The 23575-nt window shown below is 56.5% G+C and overlaps 4 protein-coding genes and 1 pseudogene across 22 annotated transcripts in view; 4 read left to right on the top strand and 1 right to left on the bottom strand.

Annotated features, from left to right (window-relative positions):
* The window catches only part of LOC117309231 (F-box only protein 17), a 29242-nt gene extending 23186 nt beyond the window's left edge, over positions 1 to 6056 (top strand). For 8 of the 14 annotated variants that reach the window (XM_073795838.1, XM_033846086.2, XM_033846083.2 and 5 more), the window contains 3 exons: positions 387 to 482; positions 959 to 1094; positions 3226 to 6056. In XM_073795838.1, the coding sequence (XP_073651939.1) occupies positions 387 to 482; positions 959 to 1094; positions 3226 to 3369 (376 nt within the window). In that variant the 3' untranslated portion in view covers positions 3370 to 6056. Of the gene's footprint in view, positions 1 to 386; positions 483 to 910; positions 1095 to 1656; positions 2946 to 3046; positions 3135 to 3225 lie in introns of those variants that run through there. The other 6 variants (XM_073795848.1, XM_073795847.1, XM_073795839.1 and 3 more) reach the window with 5 other exon arrangements.
* Positions 5083 to 8395, bottom strand: MRPS12 (mitochondrial ribosomal protein S12). 3 transcript variants are annotated; one of them, XM_033846099.2, is made up of 3 exons: positions 8084 to 8395; positions 7730 to 7797; positions 5083 to 5773 (listed from the first exon to the last, which is right to left on the bottom strand). In XM_033846099.2, the coding sequence occupies exons 2-3, from the start codon at positions 7776 to 7778 to the stop codon at positions 5403 to 5405; spliced, it is 420 nt and encodes a 139-aa protein (XP_033701990.1). In that variant the 5' UTR covers positions 7779 to 7797; positions 8084 to 8395; the 3' UTR covers positions 5083 to 5402. The 3 variants fall into 3 exon arrangements, with proteins under 3 accessions (XP_033701990.1, XP_033701988.1, XP_033701989.1); XM_033846097.2 differs by having other exon boundaries at positions 8089 to 8395; XM_033846098.2 differs by having other exon boundaries at positions 8093 to 8395.
* Positions 8328 to 21779, top strand: SARS2 (seryl-tRNA synthetase 2, mitochondrial). Of its 4 annotated transcripts, XR_012327970.1 has the most exons (19): positions 8328 to 8660; positions 12647 to 12742; positions 14264 to 14293; positions 14872 to 15012; positions 15095 to 15149; positions 15464 to 15527; positions 15766 to 15871; positions 16557 to 16604; positions 16852 to 16960; positions 17279 to 17324; positions 17409 to 17496; positions 17594 to 17703; positions 18370 to 18463; positions 18559 to 18651; positions 18764 to 18829; positions 18917 to 19080; positions 20276 to 20331; positions 21490 to 21530; positions 21692 to 21779. XR_012327970.1 is itself a non-coding variant. In XM_033846081.2 (17 exons), the coding sequence occupies exons 1-16, from the start codon at positions 8394 to 8396 to the stop codon at positions 19058 to 19060; spliced, it is 1557 nt and encodes a 518-aa protein (XP_033701972.1). In that variant the 5' UTR covers positions 8328 to 8393; the 3' UTR covers positions 19061 to 19080; positions 20276 to 20415. The 4 variants fall into 4 exon arrangements, 2 of the variants coding, with proteins under 2 accessions (XP_033701972.1, XP_033701971.1); XR_004523507.2 differs by lacking the exon at positions 20276 to 20331; XM_033846081.2 differs by lacking the exons at positions 21490 to 21530; positions 21692 to 21779 and having other exon boundaries at positions 20276 to 20415.
* Positions 8670 to 12640, top strand: LOC117309234 (large ribosomal subunit protein eL39-like; annotated as a pseudogene).
* On the top strand, positions 21101 to 23570 carry CCER2 (coiled-coil glutamate rich protein 2). The gene is made up of 5 exons (XM_033846096.2): positions 21101 to 21234; positions 21490 to 21530; positions 21692 to 21779; positions 22108 to 22571; positions 23227 to 23570. The coding sequence occupies exons 1-5, from the start codon at positions 21159 to 21161 to the stop codon at positions 23314 to 23316; spliced, it is 759 nt and encodes a 252-aa protein (XP_033701987.1). The 5' UTR covers positions 21101 to 21158; the 3' UTR covers positions 23317 to 23570.
* Positions 23571 to 23575: the final 5 nt, after the last annotated feature.

Below are 23575 nucleotides of genomic sequence, written 5' to 3'. Positions count from 1 at the left end.
CCCTTCCATACAGGCAACACAACCTTAGACCATGGGCCTCTTGGTGCTTGAGGAGACCCCAGAATTCTCTGCTCAGATGTCTAGTATGTGGGCCTCCATTTGTATTCATGTCCTGGTCCCCACAAATATTAGGGGCAGGCCTGCATACAGTCAGCCTCCTGGAGTCCACAGCAGAGTGAAGGGTGGAGGGGATCTGAGAGGCCAGTGGGGTTGCACAGCCCATCATACATCTTGTCTGGTAGAGCAACCCTGATGGGCTGCTTTAGACAGGGTAGTCAGCGGAGGCTTCTGGGAGGAGGTGATTTCTGGGAGGAGGTGATTTCTGGGCTGACTTGAATGATGGGACTCTCTACCCCCCCACCTATCCTATCATCCCCCCTTCCTAGATGGTGCTTCAAGAGGCAGCTTGTGGACTTGGTGATGGAGGGTGTGTGGCAGGAGCTGCTCGACAGCTCCCAGATCGAGATCTGTGTGGCCGACTGGTGAGTGGAGAACCCCCCGTGGTGGCAGCAGTTCTGCAGAAGGGAGTCATTTCACACCCCCATCGACCCCACGGGCTGGCACTGCTACTGTGCCCCCTTCATAGTGAGGCTGACAGAGGGGAAGCGATGCTCTCATAGTAGCAGAGCCAGGGAGGGGCGGAACTTTGGTGAGCCCAGAACCCCCAGATTCCTACACCCTCAAGCTCCTCCCCAAGGTTGTGGTTCCTCCCCAGGACGCCATTACCTCCCCACCCCCGTCCATATACACCTGACCCACAGCCTCCTGAATCTGCCCCCAGGAGCACCCAGGCTCTTCCCCCAGGCCCTGGCTCCACCCCAGGGGCACCTAGGCTCCTCCCCCTAGGTTCCCAGGCCTAACCTCATCAAAGTGCAGGGAGGCCAGACCTCAGTCGCCCTCCCCAACCCAGAGACCTGAGCGGGTGGTGAGGCTATCAAGGCTCACTGCCACCCGGCAGGTGGGGTGCCCGGGAGAACTGCGGCTGCATCTACCGGCTCCGGGTCCGCCTCCTGGACATGTACGAAAACGAAGTGGTCAAGTTCTCTGCATCACCCAACCCGGTCCTTCAGTGGACTGAAAGAGGCTGCCGACAGGTGGGTCCAGACTACCTTCCCTCACCCAAAGGCACACCCACCTCTCACCCTGCTCAAATTCTGCTCTCAGCACTGCTGGGTATCTATAACAACAGCTAACAATCATTGAACCCTTATTACAGGCCTGCCCAAGAGTTTCACCCATTAATTCATTTCATTAGCACAATGGCCTCGTTGTTCAACAGACATTTTTGAGCACCTACTGTGTGCCTGCTATGCTCTAGTTGCTAGAAATGCAGCAGTGAACCGAAGTCCTTGCTCCATCCCCATTCTAGAGTTGGGGAAACTGAGGCATGGGAGGTTAGGTGACTGGCCCGAAGTCACGCTAAAGCGTGCAGGGCCTGATTCAACCCCAGGCTGGCTCCTGAGCCTAAACTGTCATGGTCATCATACCTCACTTATCAAAGTAACCTTTTAGGTGGTCTTTTGGTTTCCATTCCTGATCTCTTCCCACCCACCCCCAACCCAACACACAGACTCAGCATCCAGAAAGCTCCTATTAAAAAGTGAGTCAGGGGCTTCCCTGGCGGCGCAGTGGTTAAGAATCCACCTGCCAATGCAGGGGACACAGGTCCGAGCCCTGGTCTGGGAAGATCCCACATGCCGCGGAGCAACTAAGCCCGTGTGTCACAACTACTGAGCCTGCAGTCTAGAGCCCGCGCACCTAAAGCCCATGCTCCGCAGCAAGAGAAGCCACCGCAATGAGAAGCCCGAGTACTGCAACAAAGAGTAGCCCTCGCTCGCCGCAACTAGAGAAAGCCCGCGTGCAGCAATGAAGACCCAACACAGCCAAAAATAATAAATAAATAAAATAAGTTTATTTTTATTTTATTATATTATTTTTTTTGCGGTACGCAGGCCTCTCACTGCTGTGGCCTCTCCTGCTACGGAGCACAGGCTCCGGACGCGCAGGCTCAGCGGCCATGGCTCACGGGCCCAGCCGCTCCGCGGCATGTGGGATCCTCCCGGACCGGGGCACGAACCCGTGTCCCCTGCATTGGCAGGCGGACTCTCAACCACTGCGCCACCAGGGAGGCCCATAAATTTATTTTTTAAAAAAGGTGAGTCAGACCACGGATCTCACCTGCTTGTAACCCTTCCGTGGCTACATCTCAGAGCAAAAGCCAACATCCTATCATGCAGCTATAAAAAGGAATGAAGTACAGATTCACACTTGAACATGCGTGAGCCTTGGAAACTGTGCTAAGTGAAACAGAGGCCAGACACAAAAGGCCACATATTGTATGATTGCATTTATATGAAATTTCCAGAATAAGCAAAGCCATAGAGACAGAAAGCAGATAGATTACTGGTTGCCAGAGGATAGGGGGAGGGAGGAATTGGAAGTGACAGCTAAGGGATTCGAGGTTTTCTTCCTAGGGTGATGAAAATGTTCCAGAATTAGTGGTGATGATTGCATAACATTACGAATATACACACACACACAAACAAAAAAACCACTGAATTGTACAGTTTTAAATGGTACATTTTATGTTGGGTGGATTTTAGCTCAATTTAAAAAATTAAAGAAGATTAAAAAGCTAGAAGCCAGGGACTTCCCTGGCAGTCCAGTGGTTAAGACTCCACGCTTCCACTGCAGGGGGCGTGGGTTCAATCCCTGGTCAGGGGAACCAAGATCCCACATGCCGAGTGGCGTGGCCAAAAGAAAAAAAAAAAAGCCAGAAGCCAGAGTCCTTCTGTGGCCGATCTCAAAGGCCCCACACGATCTGCCCGCTACCTCCCTGACCCCACCTCTTACTTCTCCCCTCACTCTGCTCCAGGCACACTGCCACCTCAGGGCCTTTGCACTGACTGTTCCTCTGTCTGGAACACTCCAGATCCCCACTTGGCTCCCCTGCCCCATCAAGTCTCTGTCATCTCAGTGGGGCCCTTGCTTTACAATCCCACCCTCCTGCAGTATTTCCTCCGCCCTTTCCCCCATCTGTCTTCAGCGTCACAGTCTAGACTCAGCTTCGCCAGGATACGATCTTTTGGCTGCTTTCTTCACGGCTATATCCCCAGCGCCTGGAGCAGGGCCAGGTACCTACTTGGTGTTGGGGAACATCTGTTGAGGTTGCGGAGGAAGAGGAGTCCATGGAGCCTCACTCCCTCACTCTCCTTCCCTGCACAGGTCTCCCACGTCTTTACCAACTTTGGCAAGGGCATCCGCTATGTGTCTTTTGAGCAGTATGGAAGAGACACGCGTTCCTGGGTGGGGCACTATGGTGCCCTCGTGACCCACTCCAGCGTGAGGGTCAGGATCCGCCTGTCCTAGCTAACCAGCCTGATCCAGCCTTCCGGGACAGACTGCCATCTGCCAGACACCATCGTCAATCAAGGTCGGCTCTGCAGCCACGAGCCGGAGGATGCCCGAGGACAGTGGGGGTCCCGTGTAGCCTGTTCCCGGAATGTTTCCAGTGAACCCCACTTGCTGCTGCTTCAGTGTGGTGGCCCCCATGCTATTCGAGAAACCAGGGATCCAACCAGGCTGGTCACTTGCTTCCCCAGCTTCCCAGGGGGAGTGTCAGAGAGTAACTCAGAGACCTGTACGTTACTTGCAAATTTTTTTCTCACATGTGTGGATATCAGTTGACAGACTGAGTCAGAAAACAAAGGCCAAACCAGGATTTCAGACAGAGGAAAGCTGCGGGCAGTCGTGGACAAGGACTCTTCTCAGCATGCTTTGGGGGCAAGGTGATTGCTGACAGGGAGCAGAGGTCCTTGAGGGGACCAGCAGCAGCCTCAAAGTGAACTCTTCCTGTTGTTTTGGGGAGTCTCTGGGATTTGGCAGCGGGCCCGTGCAACCACCTCCAGCACCATGCCCATCAGCACCTCCCCTCTGGGCCAGGTGCCATTTCTTTCAGAATTTCTGAGGCCAGTTCTGTGCTGACCCCCAAACTGTATCCTCCACCCCTACCTCCTGCCCCTGCCTCGGGGGCAGCTCGCCTCCTGTCAGGCGACAGCCTCCTTTTCTCCACACTTGAGCCCGCTTGGAGATGGACCCCAGGAGCAAGGCATGCTGTGAAGGAAAGCTCTCCTTTCCCCAACTGAGCGCAGCCAACAAGCTCGCTCAATAAACTCGGTGCTAAGCATGACGTGATGGGGGATTTTTGTCTGTAACTGATGCACTTTTCTGCCCCTAGCTCCGATCCTAAAAGGCCTTGTGGGATGTTTCCAATCGTGAGAACTTCAGGTGTGCTAAGTGCCATGCAAGAAACAGAGGTGGGCTTTGAGAACCCAGAGACGGGCTACAAGGGCTCACCCAACAGCTCCTGTGCCCGATCTCAGCTGTTCTCCCAGCAGCTCTCACGGAGGCACTGTCATCACTGCCATTTAGTCCAGACAGAAACGGGCTCAGAGTTTAAAAGGCCTGCCCAGCGTCACCTGGCCAGGAAACAGGGGAAGCCGGACTTATACCAGACATTGGGTTCCAAAGCCTGAGGATACAAGCTCAGCTCCCAAATTTTCAAACCTAACATGGCCAAGCACATGATCACGTGAGGGCAGCACCACTCTCAGTGCCATTTTCCAAGGGAGGAAACTGAAGCCAGAGGGGGAAGCAAATATACCCAGAGTCACAGAACAAGGAAGAGGTGGAGGCAGGATGTGAACCCAGGTGTGTGTGTCTGAGAATGACAGAAGAGCAGCACACACCATTAATCCTTGCAACACCCCTTCGTGGCCAACATTACAATTACTGCCACTTTTCAGATGAGGAAGCTTGACAGCAGGGCTTTCGTGCCCAGGCCCTCAGCCTGCAGGAAGGGGAACTGGGCCTCAGTGCTGCCCACTAACTCCAAAGTTTAAAACAGAGTGGCCACTGCATGTGTTATACACATAAAGCACCCAGGTTAATCTTCACCAAACCCAACAAAGGCGATACTGCAAGTGGAGCTATTTTTTTCTGCAGGAGGAAACTGAGGCCAGAGGGGATGTCGGTGCCCAAGACCACACAGAGGGCAAATACCATGCAAATACCACAAGGGGGTGGGGGGGGCGTGTCTCTGTGTTTATTGCAACCCCTTCCCAGTAGATGGCACTACAGTGTCTCGTCCCAGCAGAAGAGGTCCCTGGCGCCAACATGGAAACCAAGAGTGTTGGGAGAGGGGCGCCTTTTTTCTGACTCACACCCAGGACCACTATGGGTTAAGGGTGGTCCTGATGGAAGAGGCGGCCAGGCTTTGAACCATGACCAGCTACTTCTAGAGTTGTACTAGCTTCCCAAGGACACTGCAGGGGCCCCGAGGGGAAGGTTTTGTTCTGCGGTGATCACCCACCCGCCGTGTCCCGGGGGAGGTGGGGAGGGAGTCACTTCTTCTTCTGCACGTGGCCACAGTCGTACTTGCCCCGCACGATGGTGAGCTTGACGCCGGGCAGGTCCTGTGTGCGGCCGCCCTGCACGAGCACGATGTGGTGCTCCTGCAGGTTGTGGCCTTCTCCGGGGATGAAGCAGACGGCCTCCCGACCGGTGCTGAGCCGCACGCGGCAGCATTTGCGGTTGGCCGAGTTGGGCTTCTTGGGCTTGCGGATGAACGTGCGCAGGACCACGCCCTTCAGCTGTGGCCGGCCCTCCGTGGGGCCCACTTTCGTAGGCGGATGCTTTGGAGGACCCCGCCGGTGCATCTGGTTCAGGGTGGCCATGGGACGCGGGGCCCAAGGCCGCGGGGCCAGGGCTAGGCCTGGAGAGACACAACCGGGAGGGCCGCGGTTATTATCCCAGCGAACAGATGATAGCATCAGCCACTCCGCTCTGGTGTTCTCGGCACCGTTCCAAGCACTTCGCCAGGGTGCATTTGTTTACGGCTAGGGGTACTCACGGCTGAGAGTAATATAACATTTATGGAGTAACCACCACGTGTCAGGTCCTATTTTAAGCATTTTCTATGAATTAACTCATTTTATTCTGCAAAGAAGACATTAATTTTAATGCTGTTTAAACAACAGTAAACGCAAACAGGCTCCCACTGTGTCCTGTACTGTTCTATGCATCGTACCTACGTTAATTTATGCTGCTCCACAGCGACCCCAAGGGGTATCCCTGGGAGGTGTCACTCCTCCTCCTCCCGTCGCACCCTCTCCTATCCCGGTGAGCAGATCCCATCAACTGAACCTTCACAACTGATCAGAATCCCTTTTCTCCCTCCCCCATGGCATCCACCCTGGTCCTGTCCACCCCCGTCTCCCACTGGACTCTCCTGTCCTCCTTCCTCCTCCTCCCAGGTCTCCCGACTCCTACTGTCTGCTCCCCACTCGAAGCCACAGGGACCCCATGGACACCTGGGTCAGATCACATCCCTCCCCTGCTCAGAGCCCTCTTGTGGCTCCATCTCAGTGAGGGTAAGAGCCGAATTCCCCCCCGGGGGCCCACGAGGCCCCACATGGTCTGCGAGCTATTTCTCTGACCTCATCTCCTCACTTGCCCCCTCGTTATCCCTGCTCCAGCCTCAGCCTGTGTCCACGAACACATCAACAGAAAGGAGGGCAGTGTGGCTGCAGTGCAGTGAGAGGAAAGGCAGGTGGGGGAAAAGGGCAGGAATATGGTTCTAAGGTAGATGACAGGATGTGCTCATAGACAGGAAATAGGACATAAAAAGACTCAAACAACTGGATTCTCTTCAACAAACATTCATTGAGCACCTACTGTGTCTTGGCCCCAATCAATAATGGAGACGCAGTGGTGACTGAGACAACCCTGGGCCATGTCCTCTTGGAGCTCCCAGGCCAGAGCTGTGAGGTGCATCCTCTCTCTGTGTCACTAGCACGAATGCCCTCTCACACCCAAATGTCACACTCCCCTCCAGATTCAGGGCAGGTCCTGGCCCTACAGTCCATTTCCATGTGTCCTTATGCCTCAAGTTACAGCACAATCCTCAGGACGAGACATTCCTAGAAGTCTCTTCCGACGGGTCTGCCCTTGACCAAGACTGTTCACCTCTCAGTGCCTCAGTGTCCTCATCTGTATGGTGGGCACCACAGTCAGGTCTCCCTCCTGAGCACCGTGTGTGAGAGGCTTCCATGAAATATGCATGTCAAGCCAGCCCAGATTCCCCAAGCAGGGCACAGATCTGTCTTGTCCAGTCCTGTGACCCTTGGTGAATAAAGGTCTGCAGAGTGACTGAGTGGAATATTTCTCATAAGGGCACGGCCCAGGAGGATCATTTGATGTTTGTGGAAGAACTAGGTTCATAAATAAAGTGTCCCTCTCAGTGCCTGGCATGTAGTAGGCTCTTGAAAAACATCAGTTGGGGACTTCCCTGGCGGTCCAGTGGTTGAGACTCCACGCTTCCACTGCAAGGGTGCAAGGGGCGCGGGTTTGATCCCTGATCAGGGAACTAAGATCCCACAAGCCGTGTGGCTCGGCCAAAAAAAAAAAAGGAAAAGAAAACGTCAGTTGAATGAATGACTTCAAAGTCTTGCTTGGATGTCTCACCCATGGGAAGTATTTAATATCATTTGGTGAAAAAAATAATTGATCCGAACTCCTGATACCCACCAGACGCCTAAATGCTACTTCCTACCTCTTGCCCTTGCAACCCCTGCTCCGCCGAAACTCGGGGCTAAGGCAGAGGGACACAAGTCCCAGGGGAAATAACCCTCACGCAGCCTCGTCTCTGCAGCCCAAGCCCCCCATTTACCATGATTTAGGGACGTGCGGAGGCCACGGAGAAGGCCGGACCAGGACATCCCGCCGCCTGCAGCGTCCCTGTGTTAGGGGATAAGAGACTCATTAAGCAGGAGGAAGGGAAAGTGGCCGTAGTCGGGGGAGGGTCCAAATTCTCCCCATCCCACTCTCAGAGCCTTCCGGTTAAATCTAAGGAATTTCCTCTCATTGTAAAACCACAACCCCTAACGCTGCTAACAGAAAATCCCTCCGTAAATTTAGTCTTGCTCTGAATAGGCTCTCCCAACCGCCCCCGCTCACAAACAGAAGGAAACTAGAAACTGAGAGGAGGCCCGGGAAGTTTGGAGGACCCGAGAAGTCTGCCGACCTTACCGACCCTAGCCGGGTCCACAGACACGCCGAACGCTGCCTCTGGCACGGTCTAGGGATTATCCCGGCAGGGATTGGCTGGTTCTGCCTCTCCCGTACACTGAAGGGGCGGGGAACAGACGACGATTGGGCAACGACAGTGTCAATCTCGGTCAACTGTTCTCGCTGATCTTTTTTCTTCAGGCATGGGAGAGGGCTCACCCCTTCCAGGTTCTGATTGGCTAGTCCCAAGAATAGCTGCTTTGCAATTAGTCTAAACGCGTAGTGGGCGGGACGAAGAGTGCGTGTCTCTTTGTCCCCCTTCCAAGATGGCTGCGTCCATAATGCGGCGCTTGTGGCCTCTGGTGGCTGCTCGGGGCTTGCGGCTCCGGGGAGGCTGCGTTTGCAACCAGAGCCCAAGGAGAAGTTTCGCTACGGAGAGACGAGACCGGAACCTCCTGTACGAGCACGCGCGTGAGGGCTACAGCGCGCTCCCTCAGCTGGACATGGAGCCGCTGTGCGCATACCCGGAAGAGGCCGCGCGCGCCCTGGAGCTCCGCAAGGGGGAGCTGCGGTCGGAGGATCTGCCCGCGATCGTGAGTGCGCTTGCGCCGGCCGGTGGTTGCGAGGCCGGGCCGCTTTGTCTATTGTCTGTTCGTTTTACGGACGAAATGGGCTAGCAAGAAACTCTCCAGCAGGGGCCGGTCTTATCGCAGGAATTTTAGTTCCTTCCCAAGTTTAGCCAACGTGTTGTACTTGGCACCTAACTACGTGCCAGTTAGCCAGAGTGCTAAGGCCCTACTGTCTAGATACCCATGATGCGCTTGCCCCATAAAGCGTGCTGGGTACCCACTCTGCGTTAGGAACTTACTGTCTGCCAGCGTCCTCTGTGCTTAGACCTCATGCCAGGCTTATCCTAAGGCCACGAAGGAAAATGGGGGACAGGGATGTGAATCAGCGGCGGGGGGGTGTGAATCAGCGGTAGGGGCGGGGGTTGCCTCTTGCCTTTGGAGAATGAGAGGTAGAGTTGTGCACCTACCCCACAGGTAGTAGCCAGTTAAATAGTGTTATTTAATGAATGAATGTGCTTTTGAACAGATATGTAGGGAGCACCCCTGTTGTGTTCCAGATGTTGAGAATAAGGCAGTGAATATTATTATTAATAATAATAAAGGTAGCACTTATATAGTACTGCATGCTGGGGAACTAGAACCAGGGTCACCATACTTCTAGACCCTGCTGGGGTGCTGAGGATGATGGGGACCCCAAATCCTCCCAGCCCTCTCTTGGGCCCCCCTACCATCCTATTTTAAGTGCTTTACACAGATGAGTCTCATTTAAATTTCACAACTTTATGACGTGGGTACCATTATTTCCCCTATTTTATCAGAGGGGAAGTTAAGGCTCAGAGAAGTTAATTAAAAAAGAAAACCTAGGAACTTCCCTGGTGGCGCAGTGGTTCAGAATCCGCCTGCCAACGCAGGGGACACAGGTACAAGCCCCGGTCCGGGAAGATCCCACATGCCGCGGAACAACGAATCCCATGCGCCACAACTACTGAGCCTGTGCTCTAGAGCCAGCGAGCCACAACTACTGAGCCCGTGTGCCACAACTACTGAAGCCCGCGTGCCTAGAGCCCAAGCACCGCAACAAGGGGAGCCACCGCAATGAGAAGCCCGCACACTGCAAGGAGGAGTAGCCCCCGCTCGCCACAACTTAGAGGAAGCCTGTGCACAGCAAGGAAGACCTGACGCAGCCAAAAATAATTAAAAATTAATTAATTTTTCAAAAAAGAAAAACAAAAAATATATGGCAGTTCCTCAAAAAATTAAACATAGAATTACCATGTATTCCAGCAATTCCACTTCTGGATATATACCCAAAAAGAACTGAAAGAAGGGACTCAGATATTTGTATGCCCATGTTTATAGCTGCGTTAGTCACAGTGGCCAAAAGGTGGAAGCAACCCAAGGGTCCACTGATGGATAAATGGATAAACAAAATGTGGTAAATACATACAATGGAATAACATTCAGCCTTAAAAAGGAAGGACATTCTGACACATGCTACAACGTGGATGCACTTTAAAGACGTTATGCTGAGTGAAATTTGCCAGTCACAAAAGGGCAAATACTGTGTGATTCCAGTTGTGTGAGGCACCTGGAGCAAATTCACAGAGACAGAATGTAGAATGGTGGTTGTCAGGGGCAGGAGGGGAGAAAGTTTAATGGGTACAGAGTTTCAGTTTGGGAATGTAAAGAAGTTCCAGAGATGGGTAGTTATGATGATAGCACGACAATGTGAATGTACTTAATGCCACTGAACTGTACACTTAAAAAAAATTTTTTATTGGAGTAGTTGCTTTACGATATTGTGTTAGTTTTTGCTATACAGCAAAGTGAATCAGTTATACATATACATATATCCACTCTTTTTTGGTTTTTTTCCATATAGGTCATTACAGAATATTGAGTGGAGTTCCCTGTGCTATACATTAGGTCCTTATTAGTTATCTATTTTATATAGTGTGTATAGGTCAGTCCCAATCTCCCAATTTATCCCTCCTCCCCGAACTGTACACTTAAAAAATGGTTAAAGGACTTCCCTGATGGCACAGTGGTTAAGAATCCACCTGCCAGTGCAGGGGACATGCGTTCCAGCCCTGGTCCAGGAAGATCCCACACGCCACGGAGCAACTAAGACCATGCGCCACAACTACTGAGCCCACGTGCCACAACTACTGAAGCCCATGCACTGTGTGGAGGCCGTGCTCCACAACAAGAGGAGCCATCGCAATGAGAAGCCCTTGCACTGCAACGAAGAGTAGCCCCCGCTCACCACAACTAGAGCAAGCCCACATGCAACAATGAAGACCCAATGCAGCCAAAAATAAATAAATTTTTAAAATGCTTTTTTAATTATTAAAATGGTAAATTTTGGCGGTTGGATTTACTCCTCGCCATGTCTTCTCACAAGACTTTCAGGATCAAGCGATTCGTGGCCAAGAAACAAAAGTAGAATCGTCCCATTCCCCAATGGATTCGAATGAAAACTGGTAATAAAATCAGGTACAACTCTAAGAGAAGACATTGGAGAAGAACCAAGCTGGGTCTGTAAGGAGCCTCACATATGAAGTGGCGCACATTGTCAGAACATCACTAGTGTCTGGAACAACTGCCTGTGTTTGATGCTCTCTCCTCTTTTCTTGATCTTTCCTCACCACTGCTCACTGTGTAGCTCAGTAATAAACATGTGAACCTTTTGTTGGGAAAAAGAAAAAATAAAAAGGTAAGTTTTATGTATATTTTACCTCAGTTTACTAAAGTGCTGGTTTAGAGACCCTAAGTTACATTTATAACCCACAAACGGATCGCATTCCAAAGCTTGAAAAGCACTTCCTTAGGGCATCAGTATGGAGAGGAATATGGCGTGTGGCTTGTCAGGCAGTAGCAGGGCATGCAGTTTGTTCCTGGGGGCGCTGGGGGCCAGGGGTGCTCTCAGGCAGGAGAGGATTGTATAAGAACTCTGGCTGGACTGGAGAAGGTGAGCCTGAGGGCCAGGAGGCTGGCACAGGGCTTCTGGGGGGTGATGACGGGATCTGGGGTGGGGCAGGAGTGGGGAGATGAGGAAGGACAGAAAGGTCAGGACGTGGTACCTGGCTGCGGGGCTGGGGTGGAGGGTGGGCGTTAGTGGGGCTGTCCCTGAGGAGGAGCAGATGTGGGGGAGATACTTTTCCCAGAGTCACTCTTGCACACGGTGAGCTGGGAGGTGTCCAGGAGACATCCAGGGGGAGCCACCAAGTGGGTAACAAACCATCCTGTGATCTCCCTCTCTCCCCTCTGGCTTCCCCTCCCCCTTCCAGGGAGGTAGGACAGTGTTGCTTGCACCATTTTGTCGAAGGGAAAACTGCAGCCAGAGAGGACAGAGGGCTTTGCTCGGGGATCTGGGCTCACAGAGGGACTCCACAGCAGTAGGTGTGCCCAAAGAGTGAGGGCTGGAGGGGGCTGCGTCTCTCCCGCCCCTCCTGACCCTCCTGACCCCCCTGGGTTGGTGAGTGCAGGTGTAGCTGCCGTGGCCGCCCCATAGGACAGAGGCTGTTTTGCTCTCACATGAGAGTCAAGAGGTAAGTGCGGCTCAGCTCCACGTCCCCCAGCGTCCAGGTCCTTTCGTCTTCTTGCTCTGCATCCCTTAGGGGGTTGTCCTGTTCACCTCTCCTCAGGGTCCGTCGTCCAGTCCAAAGGGAGTGAGAAAGTCCAGAATGGGGGCTTATCTTTAAGGAGGCAACTCAAGAGTGACACCTACCACTTCAGCTCATGTCCCTTGGTCAGTCTTGGGCCCACAGACACATGTAGCTGCCCGGGAGGCTGGGAGTGTGTCTTAATTCTGGGCAGCTGTGTGCCCGGCTAAACATCAGAGGGTTCAAGTACTGAAGGGAAGGAGGGGAGAATGGCTACTGGGGGACAGTGAGTGGTCTCTACCTCACCCCACTGCTGGTCCAGGGGGCCGAGGGGACGAGGCTCCAGCCAGAAGGGGCAGGGGACAGTGGCCGCTTCACATCTTTCCCTCCTGTGTCCACCCCCAGATCTCAACATGGCAGGAGCTGAGGCAGCAGCGGGAGCAGATCCGGAGCCTGGAGGAGGAGAAAGGGGCCGTGGCTGAGGCAGTGCAGGCCCTGCTGGTGAGCGCGGGGGTCCTGGGTGGGTGGGGTGGGGTGGCAGGAGGATGCCTCTGGCTGCAGGTAACAGGAAACCCAATTTATGGAACGTGAAGGAGGTGGACATTCATTATGTCACGCAACAAGCCACCCAGGGCCAGGCATCCCTGGGACTGATGAATTAGCAGCTCCCCCCAGCATCCCTAAGCCAGGTTCCTTCCCTCTCTCTCCACCTGCAACCTCACCATGTTGATTTGACCTCAGTTGCCCCCTCAGGGTCCCAGGGTGCCTGCCGTAGTACAGCGTCTCCTGGCATGTCTCTGCCAGAGGCAGAAAACAGGACTTCTCTGGCTTGAGTGCCTTTTCCAAGAGCAGGGAGACCTTTCCTGAAGCATCCAGCAGAGTCCCCTCATGTCTCACGGGCCCAGACACCCCACAGCCACACCAGTCAATGACAAGAGGCAACCTTGGCTGGGCCCACGTTCCCTGAACTGCAGGCTACCCAGGGGAGGGTGAACTGAGTCAGGGATCTCTGGCTAGAAGGAGGAAGGAGGGCAAATGGTCTTGGGTTAGACAGCCAACAGCGTCTGCCACAGAGGGCTGAAAAGCAGTCATTGTAATAATAGCAGACGTGTCCATAGCCATCGCTGCCTGCCAGGCGCTGTCCTAGGTGCTTTCCTTACTCTCAATCGTCACAGCTCTGTGAGTCAGGAACAATACAAACCCGGTTCTACAGCTGAGGAAACCGAGACCTCAAGAGGTTCAAATGTGCCTGTCTCACAGCTAGGAAGCAGGAGAGGTGGGATTGGCACCCAGGCATTTGGGCAGCTTTTCACCACTCTCCCAACCCTAACTACATCTCCCAGTGACCTGCTGTGTCTTGCCAGGCCCTGGGCTACATGCATCACAGGTGAGCAGCCAGTGAAAACAACAAGATTGATCACAGTTCATGTTCAGTGAGCACTAGCTCATCTTCTCAGGAAGCCAGGCAACAGCCCTACTAAGGAGCTCCTGTTAGCCCATTTCACAGACCAGGATACCAAGGCTCAGCGAAGGGAAGAGATTTGCCTAAGGGCGCACAGCTGGTAGGCACCCAACATTCAGACCCAGATCTGCCTGATTCCCTCTGGTGCTCAGGACCACAGAAGGTTCAGAGTATCACAGACCCTTGGTCTCAGGCCTCCAAATGCATGCTCACAGACCTTACCGCTCCGAGCCTCAGTTTTCTCATCTACAAAACGGGCATCACATTGACGCGCGAAACTCATGGAGTGGGTTATGAAGAAATAGGATCATATGAGAGTCCTCTGCACCTGGCCAGGCATGAGGCAGCACTCAATAAATGGAGCTGCAGGCATGATTACTATTATGTTACCTTGCCTCCTCCCAGCTTTACTGACAGAGAAACTGAGGCACAGAGTGGAGGAGGGTCCAGCCAGGCACCGGCAGAGCAAGGAATTCAGATCCCCTGGCCCTGACCTTTCACCCCTCCTCTCCATCCCCAACTTCATCAACCTGATCACCGCCTCCTTCTCTTTTCTACAGGTAAACCAGGACCACAATCAAGTGCAGCAGGTACTACAGGGAGTTGATATCCTGTCCCTGGTGAGGGGTGGGCAGCAAAGATCCCATTATCAGCCAGGAAGTCTCCATTGTATGTAATAGAAAACATAACTCAAATAGGAGTAAGGAAAATAACATCAAGAGGCTCTATTGATTCATGAAACTAAAAAGATTGGCTTCAGGTACAGCTGGATCCAGGTCCTGGCCCATATTTGCTTCTGCTTCCTTCTTATTCCCAGACCAGCTTTCTCCCCTTGGGGCAAGGGGAGGCAGGGTCTGGTGCAGAGAGGACCATTTTCCTGACAGCTCCAGACACAGCCCTGGGGCTGACTCTCATGAGTTCGTCTTGGGTCATGTGCCTGTCTTTAAGCCAATCACTATGGTCAAAGCAATGGAATGTTCTAGTAGACCAGGCCAGAGCCATGTCCCTGTGGTGGTGAGGGGAGGTTCCTGGAAGGAAATACAAGATGTTGAGTGAAAACAGGCAGCAGCAGACATCCACCACAGAGGTTGTGCTAGCTGGGATCAAGGTCAAACTGGTTGAGGGACCCCACCCGCTCCTGGGCTGACCCTGCCTGCCCCACTCCCAGGACCCCCAGTATCAGAGTCTGCGGGCACGTGGCCGGGAGATCCGGAAGCAACTCATGCTCCTGTACCCCAAGGAGGCCCAACTCGAGGAGCAGTTCTACCTGCGGGCGCTGAGGCTGCCCAACCAGACCCACCCAGACGTGGTGAGCGTCGCGCTGGGCAGCGGGGGAGGCCAGGGGTCCACCTAGTGCCACCGTCCCAGTGACACCCACTGTTTCCCTGCAGCCCGTCGGGGACGAAAGCCAGGCCCGAGTGCTCCATGTGGTTGGAGACAAGCCAGGTGGACCACAGCCCAGGCCAGGGGACCCCAGGCTGGGGGCGGGGGCTCCTGGGGTCTGGGACCATGGCTGGAGCCTGTAGAGCCCCAGGGCTTTCTCATTTCTCACCCTGTCTCATATGTGTGTGTGTGCGGGTACACGTGTGTGTGTGTACACGCACACATGTATTTGTCTTTTTTTCCTCCCCCCTCTCTTTTCCTCTCCTTTTCTCTCCCTCCCTCTGTCCTCCTCTCCTTCCGCTCTCTCTCTAATCCTCTTTCTCTCTGTCCCTGTCTCTCCTCCCCCTCTTACCCCATTGCTTTTCATCCGTATATAGCTTTCTCCTTCCAACCCCGGGGCCACCTGGAAATAGCTGAGAAACTCGACATCATCCGTCAGAAGTGAGCCCCCCTCCCAGCCCCCATCGCCCAGCCCTCCCAACCCAACAGCTGGCTGCCGGCTCTGCCTCATTGGGCTCAGCATGGGATGTGGAACTGCCAGGGCCTTGCCCGGCATGAATGTTTGATGCCTGGCCCCCCGCCTGGCAGCTGGGCCTCTGCCCCGGGGTGCTTGAGTCCCCCTCTTCCCCCACCAGCCCTGGCCCACGTGCTCCCGCCTGTCTGCCCATCTGTCTCCCAGGCGTCTGTCCCACGTGTCTGGCCACCGCTCCTATTACCTGCGTGGGGCTGGGGCCCTCCTGCAGCACGGCCTGGTCAACTTCACACTCAACAAGCTCATCCACCGGGTATGGGCCTGGATGGGAGGGTTGCCTGGAGGGGGTGGCATTGAAGCTGAGCTCTGAAGGCTCAGGGTGGAGAGGAGGGGGTGACCTCTGCTCCAGTCACTGTTTTCAGAGCTTTACATGTATTATTGACATATTTAATTCTTAGGGCAACTTTACGAGGTGAGTGCTATTATTATTCCCTTTAAAGATGGAGGAGGGAGTAACTAGCCAGCGTCTCCCAGCTAGCGTGTGAAGCCGCACCTGTAACCACTGCCCCTCACTGCCTACTTGCAGTGTACAGGGAGTGTTGGGGAAATACAGCATCCGTTGAAACTGGAGGGGTCGGCAAGGGATGAATGCTGGGGATGTTGGCCATGGTGAGGGACTCAGACATTTCCTGAGGGCACTGGGGAGCCACAGAAGGCTTTCAGCAGGGGAGGGACATGGTCAGATCTAAGTGGTATATCCAAGTGAGGAAACCAGGAAGCACCAGCAGAGGGGGCCCCAGTGACAGGGGCCCAGGACCCCGGGTCCAGCTCCAAGCCCACTGCTCAGGCCTGCCTCGATTTCCTCTGAAGTGAAATGGACTTTGGAGTGACACGGGGGAGCCATTGGCCCACCCTGCAGCGTCCTTTCTTCAGGCCTGAGCTTGGGGTCTGGTGGGGGTCCTGGCTGTGCTCCTCACCCCTCCCGTCCCCCCTCACAGGGCTTCACCCCCATGACGGTGCCAGACCTTCTCCGAGGAGCTGTGTTTGTGAGTGAGGACTCTGTTCCCCATGCCCAGCCGTGTGTCAGGCCCCATTCTGAGGGTTCCAGGTGGAGAGACCAGCCTGTCTCCCCCGAGGAACCTGCCCTGGGGCTGCGTTGAGGGGGTCAAGCCATAACAGGGAGCTCAGGGTGATTCCAGATGCTTTCAGGGGAGGAGCAGGGGTTGTGACTGCAGAATGGGGGCCACCCAGGTTACCTGACTCCTGACCTCTGTGGCCTGGCCTCCTCCCCAGGAAGGCTGTGGGATGACACCAAATGCCAAACCATCCCAAATTTACAACATCGACCCCTCCCGCTTTGAAGACCTCAACCTGGCCGGGACAGCAGAGGTGGGACTTGCAGGTGAGTTCCTACCTGGGCGCAAGAGTGGGGTGAGGACACCTCCAGTGTCCTCAGAGCAGGAGGGGATCGAAAGGGGACAGCCAGGAGCCTCCTGGCGGGTGATGGCTGCACGCCCAGGATATCTCAGCGACCCCAGGGCCTACGTGTACAGTTGTGTAGGTTGTTTACTGCACAGTGGTACGGTGAGGATCCAGCCACATGTCCTGACTTGAGGTTGCGTCTGCTAGAGGGGACGCCTTTTCTAATTCTCACAAAGGTTTCCTATGGCTGGATGGATGGTGGCCTTGGCTGACCCATTCTGTCCTCCTCTCCTCCCAGGCTACTTCATGGACCACTCTGTGGCCTTCAGGGATCTGCCAATCAGGTGATGCCCAGTTCCTTTAGACCTTGTCCCCACCAGTGACATTCCCTCTCCTCTCCCTGACCCCACCTACCCTGCTCCCCCCAGGATGGTTTGTTCCAGTACCTGCTACCGGGCGGAAACAGACACGGGGAAGGAGCCGTGGGGGCTGTATCGAGTGCACCACTTCACCAAGGTTGGCATAGCTAGGACTGGCAACAGCCCAGCGCCCCAGCCCGTCGAGCCCTACAGCCTAGCGCCTCCTGACTCCTGTGCCCCCCGCCCTGCCCCAGGTGGAGATGTTTGGGGTGACAGGCCCTGGGCTGGAGCAGAGCTCGCAGCTGCTGGAGGAGTTCCTGTCCCTTCAGATGGAGATCTTGACAGAGCTGGGCTTGCACTTCCGGTGCGGGGAGGGGCCGGGGGCTGAGGTGGGTGGCAGAGGATGGGGGTGAGGGAGGAGGGAGGGAAGGGCTGGCTAGGTGCTCCCCCATCTTGAAAATCCTCACCACCTCTTCTCCCTCTGCCCCCTTTTGCCTGTGTTACGATTATATATAGGATGTCCGTCTACCTATCAGTCTATAAATCCCGCATAGGATCGTAATGGCCGCATAAGCTGCGCAGGGCACTCCAGCGTCCAGACCAGGCCCCTTCCCTCCTGTTGCTCCCCATCCCTAGGGTGCTGCCTCATCTGCGTGGTCCAAGATGGCTCTTCACCCTCCAGGGGGCGAGGGCACACCCCTTCCCTTTAAGGGGGTGACTGGACGTCACAAGCCCCACCTCCTCGCACCCTGTCAGTCACACGGAGCTTTCAAGAGAAGCTGGGAAGGGTGGACTTTTATCTGGGTGACCCATTACAAAAACCTGAGGGTGCTCCTGTTACAGAAGGAAGCACGGCGATGGTGAACAGCCCACTCGGCCACCTCTTCCCCTTTGCCGCTGTCCTCTACCTTATCCCTTGCATTTCCCTCTTTTGGCTGCCTCCTCTTCCATCGCCTCCCCTTGCCCCTGCCCCGCTCCTCCACCACCTCTCACCTGCTGGCCCTTGCCATGTCTTTCTCCTGGGCTGCAGGGTCCTGGACATGCCCACCCAGGAGCTGGGCCTGCCCGCCTACCGCAAGTTTGACATCGAGGCCTGGATGCCGGGCCGAGGCCGCTTTGGCGAGGTGAGCCCCCTGCCCGGCGGGGCGACAGGGTGGGAAAGAGGACCCCACCGCCGCCGACGGCCCATCGTCTCAGCCCACCCCACCCCCATGCCCAGGTCACCAGTGCTTCCAACTGCACGGACTTCCAGAGCCGCCGCCTCCACGTCATGGTCCAGACGGAGGCCGGGGAGCTGCAGTTCGCCCACACGGTGAGCCACACACCCTCGCCCACCCTCCCCAGTGCCCCGGCGCCCCGGGCCCACCACCTCAGCCCCTCCCTGGGCCGGCCGGCAGCTGGGTCTGAGCGTGCCCCTCTCGCAGGTGAACGCCACAGCCTGTGCTGTCCCCCGCCTCCTCATTGCGCTCCTGGAGAGCAATCAGCAAAAGGTGAGGGGGCAGCGGGAGGATCTCACGCAGGGAGGCGGAGGCTGCAGGGCTGGCAGGGCAGCCGCCTGAGGCCTGCTCTCTCCCCAGGACGGCTCGGTGCTCGTGCCCCCTGTCCTCCAGCCCTACCTCAGCACCGATCGGATCACGACCCCCACCCACGTGCCTCTCCAGTACATCGGCCCCAACCAGCCCCAGAAGCCCAGGCTCCCGGGCCAGCCTGCCTCGAGCTGAGGACTCATCCTCGTTGGCCAGTAGGGTTGTCGCTGTTTCCTGGAGCTTAGGGGGTCGCTGGGCCCCTGGGACCTGTTGTCCTGAGCCATCCCGACATTTGCCTTCCTCATGTCAGCTCCCCGCCTGGGCCCCTGGACTCCAGGGTCCACCACTCCTGTGCCCCTACTTCCTCAGGATCAGTCAGTGACCCTGTTGTCGTTGGAGCTCCCAGCCTGTGCTGGGAAGCAGTGTTTCCTCCAAGGGGACTTGGAGGTTCTAGGGATGGGGGAAGGCCTCCATCCCTCCTTCCTTCTTCCCGCCCTCAGTGCTTAAGAGAAAGTCCCCCAATAAATAGTGGAACAAAGGCCTTTGTGGGTCTGTGAGTTAGGGGGGTGGCCTGGCCAACCTGCTAGGGATGCTGGGCTATTGCTCAGAGGTGCTGAATCCTCAGGGGGTCTGTGGCTGCAGGAACCAAGCCAGAAGTGTCCAGCGTCCCCAGAGCACGTGGAGGGTAGCTTGGGGGCCACTGAGGGAATTGAGAGGATGCCGAGGCCTCTCCCCTGACTCTGGGACAAGTGGCACCTCACGTCCAACCTCCCCCCTCATTCCCCAGCTCCGGGTGGGGTCCAGGAGGCAGCCCAAACTCGGTGAAGCCAGAACTCACTCCTCCCCTAAGTGCCCCTGTCTCAGTACCTGGAACTGCTCTCCCAGCTCCTCAGGCCGCAGCCCTGAGAGTCATCCTCGACTGTTCTCTCCTCTCCACATCCACATCCCATCCTTCAGCAAACCCCGGCAGCTCCTCCTTCAAAATATTTCCAGAACCCTCCTCTGCCCTCTCGTCCCTGGCCCCTCGCTGGGCCTGTCCACTGGTATCTCCCATTTGGAGAGTCGCGGCAGTCTGTCGGCCGTCTTCCTGCTCCCTGTCCCCCGCACAAAGCCAGAGGGACCCTGTGGACACCTGCGTTGGGTCACATCCCTCCCTGCTCAGGGCCCTCCCGTGGCTCCATCTCAGGGGAAAGGGCAAGCTGTCACCATGGTCCACGGGGCCCCACGTGACCCGCCCCCCACCTTCCTCTTCAACCAGCCTCTTCCCTGTCGTGCTCTGGCCACCCCCCAACCTGCCTTGCTGTTCTCATTCTCAGACTTATTCCCAGCTCAGGCCTCTGCACTTGCTAGACCGCTCCCTGGCTACTCTTCCCCTAGATCTTGTGTGATTGCTTGCGTTTTGTCACTCAGGCCTTAGCCCAGATGTCACCTCCTCCGAGAGGACTTCCCTGACCAGCGTGGCCAAAGTAAACACCCCAGCACTCAGCATCTGTGCCGCTGTGCTGTGCTGCGCCGCAGCCTCCTTCCTTGAGTGTTGTCTTTCCCCATTCTCAGATGTCTGCTCCAAGAGGCCAGGGAAGTTTGCCAGTAGCCCCATTCATTGTTGTAGCACCAGGGTCTAGAAGAGGACTGGGCATGTAATGGGCGCTCAACAAAAATGACTGGGATGAGGGAGCTCGGACCTGTGTAGTTCGCAGTGCCAAGCACTGCCCACGCTAACGTGCAGTAACTGATTTAATCTTCCCCGTCAAGCTGTGGAGTAGGTTGTCACCAGCCCTGTTTCACAAGTGAGGAACAGGTCTTAGATTAAGCAGTTGTCCCAGGGCTGCACAGCTGGTAGTGGAGGAGCTGGGACTCAGGTGGGGCCCAGATACAGCTCTGAGGAAGTAGATTTATGAGACCCACTTTCCAGAGGAGAAAATGGGCCAAGGAAAGGAAGGAGTTGCCTAAGGTTGGTCTGTAAGTGGCTGCCTCTGGATTCAAACCCAGGTCCCGCCTCCCAGTGGGGCCTTAAGCTCATCAGACCCTGTTTACCTGGGCAGAGAATCCCCCCCCCCCGCCCCCGCGCTGGAGCTCAGGGGCTGGAAGCTGGAGGGGAGGGTGCAGGGAGTGGGCCCCCATGAATAATTGAGGGTCTCAGGCGGGTCTCCGCCCCGCAGCTGTTGCCCTCCATCTGGCGGGGAGCGGGTGGTGGTGACGTCACTTCCTCCCGTGGGGGCCACTGGGGGCGCGGGTTATAAGGAGCTGCCTCCCCGGCCGCACGGTGCGAGGACCCTGGTCCGGACGCCCCGCCATGCAGCGCCGCGAGCCCACCGTGCCGCTCTTGCTACTGCTGCTGCCTCCTCTGCTGGCGCTGCTGCTCGGGGCGGGTGAGCGCCTGAGACCAGGGCGACCCCCCCGGCCAGCCTGGGGAGCGGGGGACTCGGGTGACCGGGGGCGGGGATGGCGCACCCAGCGGGGCCAGACTAGAGCTTTCACGGGCTGAGCTTCCAGGTGGAGACGGCGCACCTGGCAGGGGGGCTGGGGGAGGGGACTTGTGGGTACCGGGACGACCTCGGAGCTGGAATCAGCACCCGGGACAGCGCCCGGAGTACGAGCCCAGCGCCCCCGTCCTTCCTCCACAGCCACCGCGGCTCCCCTGGCACCGCGACCCTCCAAGGAGGAGGTGAGGACTGCGGCCCTCTTGCCCTGCCTCATCTCCCTGGGGCCCTGGTCCCCCCTGCCCAGCCCCCTCCATGATCTTTTGTCTCCCCTCCAACCCTCCCACTGTTCTCATGCCCCCCATCTGCCCTACCCTCAACCTCCCCTCTGACCCTTCACCCCCAGCTGACCCGCTGTCTGGCAGAGGTGGTCACAGAAGTGCTGATGCTGGGCCAGGCCAAGCGAGGCCCCTGCATGGCTCTGCTCCACAAAGGTAAGGAGGGCCCAGGCCCCAGTTCCTCTTAGGAGCTCCCACCCCACCAGGGCTGCCTGGAGGAAGGGGTGTCCTCTTCTCATCCTAGAGCCATTGTCTGGGCTGGCCCAGCATTGTCAAGTGTGTCCAGACTGAAGGAGCCTGGCCCCTAGCCCCACCCTCGGGGCTCCCTGCAAGGGTACAGGATGGGGGCAGAGAGTGTCTCCCAGCACCTGACTCTCCCCTCCCAGGTCTGGGCAGTGCCCCTGTGGGACCTCGGGCAGCCCCAGAACTCCTCTAGGGCTGTTTTCTGTTTGGCTGCACAGAGAACATCCTCTCTTTCCTCTAGAAATGTGTGAGACAGAGTCCTGCGGCTGTGGGTCCACTGAAGAGAAAGGCCTCCTGGTTGGGGATTTTAAAAAGCCAGAGGCTGGGAAGACAAGGTCCAGCCAGGAGGTGAGGGACGAGGAAGAGGAGGCAGCAGAAAGGACCCACAAGGCCGAAGTGTGGGAACAGGCCATCCGCGAGCAGCTCCACGGCCGGCTGTGCCAGGAGGACCACAGAAAGGAGGAGGAAAAGGAGAGAGGGCCCGTGGAGACCATTGAGGGCCCGTGGAAGCGGGTGGCAGAGCAGACCAGCGATGAGGAGACGGCCCAGTTCGAGGCAGAGGAGAAGGGGGTGCAGGTGCTGGGCAGGGGCCACAGCCTGTGGCCGGGTGCCGAGGCAGGTGGAGAGAGGCACGAGGACCGCCACCACCTCCACCAGGCAGAAGCTGAGCCCAAGCAGGAGAAGAGAGAGGCTTCGGACAGGGAGGTGAGTGGAGGAGGCAAGGGGGGAGTGGGGTGGAGCAGATGCCAGTGGACTTCCTACCGAACAGCCACCGGTGTTGGGCCATGAACAGCAAGACCCACCACAAACGGGCCGTAGAGACCAGGACTGACACGAGGACTAGGCAGCAGCATCTAAGCGGGGCCTTCACTTGACCAGGAGGGCTTCCGTACTTCCATTGCAGTAACCAAGAGGCCACCATTACCACACAGAAGTGCCTGGGTTAGCCACCATTGCTAGCCTGTGACCAGCAAGTTGGCCACCATGAGAAGTAGCTGCCGCGGCTGGTTCACTGGGCTCTAGATGGACACCACTGCTGGGTCATGAGAAGCAAAGGTGGTGGCAGTGACCGAAATGGCCATCACCTCACAGATGGGTCACAGCATCCCAGCGGAGCGCCTTTGCTAGTCCTCTGTCTGCCGCCGTTGGCTATGGCACACACCACAGGCCTCACCGCTGGCCACGTTAGCTGCCGTGACCCTTCCAGGGTTGCAGCAACCAGCAGGGCGACCATCGCGGCCCACGATGACCACTGCTGGTTGCCACTAAGTGAACTGACCTGGCCCACATTCATGGGCAACCACTGAGGTGGCCTGCCTTTGAAGGTGGGTGCTGAGCACCCCACTTCTGATCCCCCCAGGAGCATGACGTGGAACGGCTGGAGCACACGAGAGATGAGCTGAAGAAGGCGAAGGAGATGCTGGGAGAGGAGCTCAGGAGGGCGGGCTGACCCCTGACCTCGTGTCCTCCTTCCTCACACACCCTCCGGCTTAGGACTGTTGACACCCAAACCCTTCCAGTCCGTCACCCCATTCTGCTCCCCAACCTGCAGGAGTGGGGAGAAGGGTGCACCTTGAAACCAGGCCTGAGGGGCCAAGTCTGAGCTGGGTAGAGGGGCTGGGCTCAGACTGACTCAGGAAACAGCCCTGACACCAGTCTAACGCAGTCCAACCCTCCCGAGTGAATAAAGCACAAAGAAAACCACCAAG

Source organism: Tursiops truncatus, chromosome 19 (assembly GCF_011762595.2).
Source record: "Tursiops truncatus isolate mTurTru1 chromosome 19, mTurTru1.mat.Y, whole genome shotgun sequence".
NCBI lineage: Eukaryota > Metazoa > Chordata > Mammalia > Artiodactyla > Delphinidae > Tursiops > Tursiops truncatus.
The sequence above is the reverse complement of the archived record's forward strand: the minus strand, read 5'-3'. Positions and strand labels throughout refer to the sequence as shown.

What these genes read in the sequence shown, in the direction of transcription:
- CCER2 (XM_033846096.2), top strand. Translation starts at nt 21,159, where the DNA reads ATGCAGCGCCGCGAGCCCACCGTGCCGCTCTTGCTACTGCTGCTGCCT. An exon ending in CGCGACCCTCCAAGGAGGAG is followed by an intron (nt 21,531 to 21,691) that starts GTGAGGACTGCG and finishes CTTCACCCCCAG; the next exon opens with CTGACCCGCTGTCTGGCAGA. An exon ending in CATGGCTCTGCTCCACAAAG is followed by an intron (nt 21,780 to 22,107) that starts GTAAGGAGGGCC and finishes TCTTTCCTCTAG; the next exon opens with AAATGTGTGAGACAGAGTCC.
- SARS2 (XM_033846081.2), top strand. Translation starts at nt 8,394, where the DNA reads ATGGCTGCGTCCATAATGCGGCGCTTGTGGCCTCTGGTGGCTGCTCGG. An exon ending in CTCGACATCATCCGTCAGAA is followed by an intron (nt 15,528 to 15,765) that starts GTGAGCCCCCCT and finishes TCTGTCTCCCAG; the next exon opens with GCGTCTGTCCCACGTGTCTG. An exon ending in GAGTGCACCACTTCACCAAG is followed by an intron (nt 17,497 to 17,593) that starts GTTGGCATAGCT and finishes GCCCTGCCCCAG; the next exon opens with GTGGAGATGTTTGGGGTGAC.
- MRPS12 (XM_033846099.2), bottom strand. Translation starts at nt 7,778, where the DNA reads ATGTCCTGGTCCGGCCTTCTCCGTGGCCTCCGCACGTCCCTAAATCAT. An exon ending in CCGCACGTCCCTAAATCATG is followed by an intron (nt 5,774 to 7,729) that starts GTAAATGGGGGG and finishes GTGTCTCTCCAG; the next exon opens with GCCTAGCCCTGGCCCCGCGG.